We start from the raw sequence: 9,418 nt of genomic DNA, 5'->3' as shown, positions 1-9,418 counted from the left end.
TGGCTATTATATCAGCATTTCCAATAAAGTAAAAAGGGGGAAATACAGACCTGGGCTTTCATGGAAAGTATTTTCACTCTCACAACCAGAACCTCTGCCTTAAAAACTTATCGTTTTAAGATCTTTAGCTTTTCCTACAGCATCATGGTACCTAACTTTTTGAAAAGCATCATTTCTGAGGAATGATACTTCCTGGGACAATGTAACATAGTCTTCGCCAAGTGACTCAGTTTGAGATATATGTATACATACACAATTTTTTTTTCTAATGTCAGGTGGCCCAAACTTACAGAGAAAAAGTGGGCATTGGTATCAGTTTGATGTCAGGGTTTCCCCACGTCTGTGGCTTTAAATACAACATGATCTGAAGGCATTTCAAGTCACTTGAAGACTAAACTCCAGCTCTGTGTCAAGATGCTCCTGGCTGTGGTCCTTGCCTCTGCCCTGTTCCTCTGCGCTTCAGCCAGGCCGGGGTGTTTTGCACCCCTGACATTCATCACAGGAATCAAGAAAGTTGAGTACCTCATCAACAACCTGCAGGTAAGATGCAAAGAAAGGCAGGGTGCCAGTGGGAAAGGCAGCTATTGAAAACTTAAGAGAAATATAAGAGGATGAAAAACACACCACTCTTCATGAGTTCTTGTTCTCTACTTTTTAGGGAGACACATCTTCACAATGCAACTGTAGCACCAATGTAAGTAGATGCTCTTAAGAACTTTCCAAACTGATTTTAATAGTCACATCTGGGATCTTCACATCTGAAATTTCTCTTTTGCAGGAGACTGATTGTTTGTGTCTGCCTATTTCCTCTGTAAGTATAGTAAAAGTGAATTATCTTGATCTTGTTTTTTCTTAAGCATTTAAGTCAAAATTGTTCTATTTGATGTATTTTAAGTAACAAAGTGTGACTTCATTACAATCATTACACATTAGTAACAATTTTTAAAACTCTTCAAAATCTTGAAATTCTATACCGTTTACATTTCTTTGCATTTAGTCTCCTTGAGAAGTCTGAACACTTTTCAATAAAAAGAATCTTGAATGTGTTTTGAGATTAGTAGCCATGTGCACAGTTAAATCAAACTGGGACTGAGAATAGAATAAATGATGTAGTTCATAGCGCATTGTTTTCTAATCCATTTGCTGGTTAGCTCCAGGGTTGCAAAACAATGTAGATAAGACGACAGCCCTTTGTCCTTCCTCTGGCCTCAACTATCCACAGGCTCTGTCTTCTCCCTCTGTCCTTCCCTCCCTGCTTCTCTCCTTCCCTCCCTGTCCTTCTCTTTAGCTGATTTATAGTAGCTATTGCAAGGTTTGAAGGCTGCCCTCTGGGAGGATAGGGTGTCTGAGATTGCGGGTGGAGGGGAAGTAAAAAGGGTTTCCGGGGAGGAAACCTTCTGAGGAGGAACCACACATTTATGGCCTCGCCCATCCCCTTGGTTTATAATCCACAGTTTTAGCTACTGCTGAAACAATGGTGGTGGTGGTTTAGTTGCTATGTCGTGTCCAACACCTGCGATCCCGTGGATGCAAGGCTCCTTTGTCCATGGGATTCTCCAGGCAAGAATACTGGAGTGGGTTGCCATTTCCTTCTCCAGGGGATCTTCCCAACTCAGGGATCAAACTCGCATCTCTTGGATTCTTTACCACTGAGTCACCTGGGAAGCCCAAGTTTAGATTATATTGGTTAGATTAAAGTTGCCTCTAAAAGCATTCTCTTTGTGATTCCTACTCAAAGCTGTCCTCTGGGTGTTTCTTTTCCTAACTCCCTGTTATTTACCAGGACAACTGCACCACAGCATGCTTCCAGGAAGGCCTATCACAGATGAGCAACTCCACAATGATCAAGGGATTCTACCTGAATGTCAATCAGCTGAAGAGAATAGTCGTAACCCTCAAGAGCAACAAGTGTGGAGTAAGTGTGTGTGTATCTGTGATGTGCTCTGGTTAGTTATTTCTGTGTAAATGTCAATGCCAATTCCACCTGGATGAGAAAGGATGATAAGGTTGGAACAACTGGTAGTTCAGGGTTGATTAGAGACATCTAAGAAACTTAATCAGAGCAAGAGAATTAATGTGAGCTCTGCCTGGATGCTATGGAATCGCAGAGTCAGACACGACTGAGCAACTGAACTGAACTAAACTGCCCGGACGGCTCACTGTTCTTTCTCATTTTAAAAAACACTCACCTCTCTGCTGGCTTTTACTTCTCTCCACCTCTTGAATAATGAAAGAATCTAGCCACATGGTAATTAGAAGCTAAATCTTGAGAGTCAGGGCTATCGCCCATACAGTTCTAAATTATCCTAGAGATTCAGTTAGCTGAGTAGACGATGTGACCTGTAAGTTACAGGTTTTCTTTCCACTGAACAGGGAGGTGTTTAAAGGAAGACACATCTACATCCAGGTGGAAGCTTGTCACGTGCCCTAAATGCCTGTATATGTATATATATATATATATACATACACTAGACCCTGGAGGAAAGGGCAGGGGGTAAACTATTTCGTTACTATTGCTACGAGGGCCCCCCCTCACTCAGCTACTGGACTGCAGAGGCTTCTGCCATCAACAGCATGCAGTTCTAAGCGCTTCATTTATACTGTTTCACTGAAAGTGAAGTTGCTCAGCTGTGTCCGACTCTTTGCAACCCAGTGGACTGTAGCCTACCAGGCTCCTATGTCCATGGGATTTTCCAGACAAGAATACTGGAGTGGATTGCCATTTCCTTCTCCAGGAGATCCTCCCAACCCAGGGACTGAACCCGGACTCCCACATTGTAGGCCGACGCTTTACCGTCTGAGCCACCAGGGAAGTCACTGTTTCACTGAATACCTACCTTAATGACAACTGTCAGACTTACACCCTATGCTGTGAAGGAGGAAACTGACGCTCAGTGAGGTTAACTGATTTGCCTAAGGCTACATGTTTAACAAATGGCAGTGTTGAGATTTGAACTCTGGTCTATAAAACAGCCAAATCCTGTTCTTAGTCATTGTGCTATAAAACAACCTTGGAAGGACAACCAAATAGGACAATAACAAAATTTTAAGCCTCAAAGTATCTCAAGAAGACATCCTCTAATAAGATTTAGGACCCCTTGATGGGGGGATGTGTGTGTATGGCAAGCAGGCACCTGAAATCCTACCACAAAGTCAAGCACCTGTGCAAGCTACACAAAATGTTAGCCCTGGAGCCTCATTCATTTACTCCTTGCCTCAAGCCCCCTTACCGCCTGCACACCCTCCATTCCCAGTGACCACCCCTCTACTGCTCACCAGGTTCTAGGCAGGGTGGTTTCTGGGGCTGCTGGGCTCCAAACTGGCTTAGTCACTCTGCCTTTGCCAACTTTTATCCCCACAGTCTTTTGCCTGTGAACAGCCATGCAACCGAACCACCAGAGGCAATACAGTGACATTTCTGAAGACTCTGCTGCAAAGTCTCCAGAGTGAAAGGATGAGAGACAAAGTGTGAAGCTGAAATGTTATTTATTCTATTTATTGAATTTAGAAAGCCTCCTCTTTAAGTTGTTGTAATTTAAAAAAATCAAATAAGCCATGTTAAGTCAAAATCAGTTGTAATAATTTGTTTAAAATTTTATGCCTTTATTTTGGAATAAATAGATAAAGGGAAAAAGCTCAATCTGGTCTGCAGGTGCTTATTTGTTCCCTGATGCTCAGAACAAAGAAAGCTACAAGCTCTGTCAATGAGCTGATGGGTCGAGTGAAAGTGGAAAGTGTTGATTGCTCAGTCGTGTCTAACTATTTGTGACCCCATGGACTGTAGCCCACCAGGCTCTTCTGTCCATGGAACTCTTCAGGCAAGAATACTGGAGTGGGTAGCCATTCCCTTCTCCAAGGGATCTTACTGACTCAGGGATCAAACCCAGGTCTCCTGCATTGCAGGCAGATTCTTTACCATCTGAGCCACAAGGGAAGCCCCTGATGAATCAAATACTCCTGTAATAACTGTAAGGCTTATTCCCTGAACAAAAACTTGAAGGCTCATGAACTGTGTCTGGGGTTGTTAGGAAGGACATCGGAGTGGGTAGACAGTCTGAGGGTGTTGTAGGGGAGGCCAAAGGCAGACCTGAGGTACCCTATCTATGGGCTCTGTTGGAGGGGTGTTCAGGGCACTGCCAAGGCTTTTGGGGTCCTGAAAAGCCAACTGTGTATCTGAAATGGGAGAAGGCAGCAGTTTGGTCAGGCCAGGAGATGAAGGACACACAAGATGTGGGCATGTGTGTTTGTAAGAGAGGAAAGCCCTTGATCATGCTGAAGAAGCAGATGATCTGGGTCAGAGCAGAAAGTAGAGAAACCCTGGGATCAATACAGTCATCCACTCCCCTGAAGGACCCTCATTTAGCACCTATCTTCTGCCAGATGCAGTGCCAAGCTGGGGTGCAGAGCTTCGTGGGGGTATACCGAAGGAATTTTTGAACTAGGTTGTCTGGCTGCCATGGTGTGACTGTAGCTATCTGTTAATTTTATGTGTCAACCTGACCAGGCCTGGCGTGCCCGGATATTTGACTAAACACTACTCTGAGTGTGTTTATGAGGGTGTTTCTGGCTGAGGTGAGCACCTGAATTGGTAGATCGGATTAAGCGGATGCTCTCCTACCATGGGTGGGCCCCATCCAATCCACTGAGGGCCTGAAGAGAACAGAAATGAAAGGTAAGAAGAGCTCAGACTCTGCCTGACAGCTTGAGCTGGGACACTGGTTTCCTAAAACTCACACCAGGACTCACACCACCAGCTCCCCGGTTTCTCAGGCCTTCGACTTGGATTAGAAGTACACCACCAGGCTCCTGGTCTTCCAGCCTAGAGACGACAGAGAGGGGAACACCTCAGCCTCCATAATTGCATTCGCCAATTCCTTATAATAAAGCCAGCTGTCTATCTGCCTGTCTATCTATCCATCTATCCACCTATCCATCAATCCCACTGGTTCTATTTCTCTAGAGAACTCTGACTATTTAACCACCCATCTCCTGCCTGCCAATGCAGGAGATGTTAAGAAAGTGAGGGTTCCATCCCTGGGTCAGGAAGATCCCTTGGAGGCAGGCATGGCAACCCACTCCAGTTTCTTGCCTGGAGAATCCCATGGACAGAGGAGCCTGGTGGGCTACAGTACATAGGGTTGCAAAGAGTCGGGCACGACTGAAGTGACTTAGCACACACACACCCCTTAATACTCAACCTGCCCCCCAACTCCCCCCTCAGATCAGTACTTCTGATTCTGGTTTCCACGTCACAGTATTCACCACCTTCTAGGGTACTCTCTCATGTACTAACTCATACGGTCGCTGTTTACTGTCCTGAGGACAGAGAACTTTGTTGCTCACTTTTGTTGCTCACTTTTGTGTCCCGGATGCCTATCTTGGGCCTGTACTGCTCGTGCCCTGGAGGAGTTGCTCTATTAATATTGACTGAATGGATGAAAGGCCTTTAAGGTGAAAAGCAAAGGACATAGTTGTATGTGGACAGGGAATGTGCCCACCTGTAGAAGGAATGATACCCAGAACATACTATACGAGCTCAGAAAGGTGAATTCCCTTCAAACACCCTCAGGAGGGCCCACAGCATGGGATTCACATGACCTGGCCCCTTGTGGGTGGTGGTGGTGGGGCAGCCTGCCAGCAGCCCTCCTGTTTGGCCTCCCTGGCTCTGTGTGATAGGCAGGAAGGAGGCAGGGCGAAGGGTCTTGGGGTTGGGGTGGTGTGACAATCAGGATGGCTTTCTCCCCACTGCCTGAAGGCTCAGAGGCTTGGGAAGATCTTAGAGGAATCTACTTAGGGCAGTATTTTTCTAGGTACTGGCAAAATTAAAATGGTCTATGAGTGTAGACCATCCCTCAGTATTTCCGATGCCAATAATATGTAAAGCTCAGAGCACCAAGAGCCAGGATTCCTTAAAGGGATTTGCTCAAAGGAATTTCCATCAGTTACAATGTCAAGCAATATCCAACATGACCTGCACAACAAACAGGCCTTGGCCAGAGATGAGGTTCCCTGATGATGTGGGCAGCGTGGTCCCCACAGCCATCCAGCATGGTTAGCGATGGGGTTGGTGTGAATTTCACCCTCCACCTGCATCCAAGCCCCTCCTGCACAGGGAAAGTGGAGGAGTATTAGCACAGGGGGCCAAAGTCAGGGGAGCTTTTTATTTTTGGTGTGGAAATGGTGAGTCCATGGGAACATCCAATCACGATTATGCTTTTTGACACAGACAAGTTTCTCAGGGATGAATTCACAGTGCTGTGTCTGTCAAAAGGCAACAAGTTGGATCTCTAAGAGGCTTTCAGTTCACTGCTTTAAACCTGGTCCTCCCTCATCACCAAATGCCATCAGGCATGTTGCAGGGGACACGTACCTTCATGCAGATGACAGTCAAAGTCTGTCGACCCATCGGCTTCCTAAGAAAACTGAAAACTTCATGTGGCAGGGGTGGGGCACAGGCTTCCTCGGGATCTTCCACAACCTTAGAATTTGGGCTCCAGCGATGACTGTTTTTACACACATCTCCCAGCAACTCCCATATGATTTCCTCTCTGAGACTCAAAGGCTGACCCCCACATGTCCCTAGGGCTCTGCCTCTTGGCGCCCAGCTCCCAGCACTGGAGGCTGCCCTGCTGGGTGCGCTGAGGGCACGGTTCAGCCTTGGCGCCTGTGTGGGCTCCCCAGCTGGCCTGTGGAATCCTACAGACAAGGCGCCATGAAAAAGGTCTATCAAATAATATACTTACTGTTATGTTTTAGTATTAATCATGTAATATTAAGCCCTTACTCTCTATGGTCTTATTGCAAAATTCAGACTTAAATTGAAGAAAGTAGGGAAAACCACTAGACCATTCATGTATGACCTAAATCAAATCCCTTATGATTATACAGTGGAAATGACAAATAGATTCAAGGGATTAGATCTGATCGAGTGCCTGAAGAACTATGGATGGAGGTTCATAACACTGTACAGGAGGCAGTGAACAAAATCATCCCCAAGAAGAAGAAATGCAAAAAGGCAAAATGGTTGTCTGAGGAAGTCTTACAAACAGCTGAGAAAAGAAGAGAAGTAAAAGGCAAAGGAGAGAAGAAAGATATATCCATCTGAATGGGAGAAGGAAAGGGCAACCCACTCCAGTACTCTTGCCTGGAAAATTCCATGGATGGAGGAGCCTGGTAGGCTATAGTTCATGGGGTCACAAAGAGTTGGACACGGCTGAGCGACTTCACTTTCCGTAGTTCTTTTTGGAGAAGGAGATGGCAACCCACTCCAGTGTTCCTGCCTGGAGAATTCCATGGGCAGAGGGGCCTGGTGGGCTACAGTCTATGGGGTTGCAAAGAGTCAGACACAACTAAGCAACTAACACACACACACACACACACACACACATATCCATCTGAATGCAGAGTTCCAAGGAATAGCAAGGAGAGATAAGAAAGCCTTCCTAAGTGATCAATGCAAAGTAATAGAGGAAAACAGAATGGGAAAGACTAGAGATGTTTTCAAGAAAATTAGAGATACCAAGGGAACATTTCAAGCAAAGACAGGCACAATAAAGAACAGAAATGGTATGGACCTAACTGAAGCGGAAGATATTAAGAAGAGGTGGCAAGAATACATAGAAGAACTATACAAAAAAAGATCCTCATGACCCAGATAACCACAATGGTGTAATCACACACATAGAGCCAGACATCTTGGAGTGCGAAGTCAAGTGAGCCTTAGGAAGCATCACTATGAACTAAGTTAGTGAAGGCGATGGAATTCGAGCTGAGTTATTTCAAATCCTAAAAGATGACAGTGTGAAAGTGCTGCACTCAAAATGTCAGCAAATTTGGAAAACTCAGCAGTGGCCACAGGACTGGAAAAGGTCAGTTTTCATTCCAATCCTAATAAAAGGCAATGCCAAAGAATGCTCAAACTACCGCACAATTGCACTCATCTCATACGCTAGCAAAGTAATGCTCAAAATTCTCCAAGCCAGGCTTCAACAGTATGTGAACCAAGAACTTTCAGATGTTCAAGTTGGATTTAGAAAAGCAGAAGAACCAGAGATCAAATTTCCAACATCCGTTGGATCACAGAAAAAAGCAAGAGAATTCCAGAAAAACATCTACTTCTGTTTTATTGACTATGTCAAAGCCTTTGATTGCATGGATCACAAAAAACTGTGGAAAATTCTTAAAGAGACAGAATACCAGACAGACTTACCTCCCTCCTGAGAAATCTGTACATAGGTTAAGAAGCAACAGTTAGAACTGGACATGGAACAATTGACTGGTTCAAAATTGGGAAAGGAGTACTGGAAGGCTGTATGTTGTCATCCTGCTTATTTAATTTGTATGGAGAGTACATCACGTGAAATGCCAGGCTGGATGAATCACAAGCTGGAATCAAGATTGCTAGAAGAGATAGCACTAACTTCAGATATGCAGATGACACCACCCTTACGGCAGAAAGCAAAGAGAAACTAAAGAACCTCGTGGTGAGGGTGAAAGAGGAGAGTGAAAAGACTGGCTTAAAACTCAACATTCAAAGAACTGAGATCATGGCATTTGGTACCATCATTTCATGGCAAATAGATGGGGAAAAAATGGAAACAGTGATGGACTTCGTTTTCTTATGCTCCCAAATCATTGTGGATGATGACTGAAGCCATGAAATTAAAAGACGCCTGCTTCTTGGAAGAAAATCTATGACAAACCTAGACAGCATATTAAAAAGCAGAGACATTGCTCTAAAAGGTCCATATAGTCAAAGCTATAGTTTTTCCAGTAGTCACGGATAGATGTGAGAGTTGGACCATAAAGAAAGCTGAGAACCAAAGAATTGTTACTTTTGAACTGCAGTGTTGGAGAAGACTCTTGAGCGCCCTTGGACTACAAGAAGATCCAGTCAATCCCAAAGGAAATCAGTCCTGAATATTCATTGGAAGGACTGATGTTGAAGCTGAAGCTCCAATACTTTGGCCACCTGATGTGAAGAACTGACTCATTGGAAAAGACCTTGATGCTGGGAGAGATGGAAGGCAGGAGGAGAAAGTGACGACAGAGGATGAGAAGGTTGGATGACATCATTAACCTGATGGACATGTGTTTGAGCAAGCTCTGGGAGTTGGTGATGGACAGGGAAGCCTAGCATGCTGCAGTCCATGGAGTTGCAAAGAGTCCGCCATGACTGAAAAACTGAACTGAACTGAACTGTATGGACTGGACTCCTGGTGGCTCAGATGTTAAAGAAGCCCAAGCAATAAGGGGGACCTGGATTTGATCCCTGTGTTGAGAAGATCCTCTGGAGAAGGGAATGGCAATCCACTCCAGTATTCTTGCCTTGGAGAATCCCCATGGACAGAGGAGCCTGGGGGGTGACAGTTGAGTCGAACTCGATGGAGCGACTAACACTTTCTTCCTTCTTTCTGTA

At 45.0% G+C, this 9,418-nt stretch overlaps 1 protein-coding gene across 1 annotated transcript; it reads left to right on the top strand.

The window, feature by feature from the left end:
* The first annotated feature begins 414 nt into the window (after positions 1–414).
* On the top strand, positions 415–3,472 carry IL9 (interleukin 9). The gene is made up of 3 exons (XM_065919958.1): positions 415–540; positions 1,784–1,915; positions 3,362–3,472. The coding sequence occupies exons 1-3, from the start codon at positions 415–417 to the stop codon at positions 3,470–3,472; spliced, it is 369 nt and encodes a 122-aa protein (XP_065776030.1).
* Positions 3,473–9,418: the final 5,946 nt, after the last annotated feature.

Source organism: Muntiacus reevesi, chromosome 1, assembly GCF_963930625.1.
Source record: "Muntiacus reevesi chromosome 1, mMunRee1.1, whole genome shotgun sequence".
Lineage (NCBI taxonomy): Eukaryota > Metazoa > Chordata > Mammalia > Artiodactyla > Cervidae > Muntiacus > Muntiacus reevesi.
The sequence above is the reverse complement of the archived record's forward strand: the minus strand, read 5'-3'. Positions and strand labels throughout refer to the sequence as shown.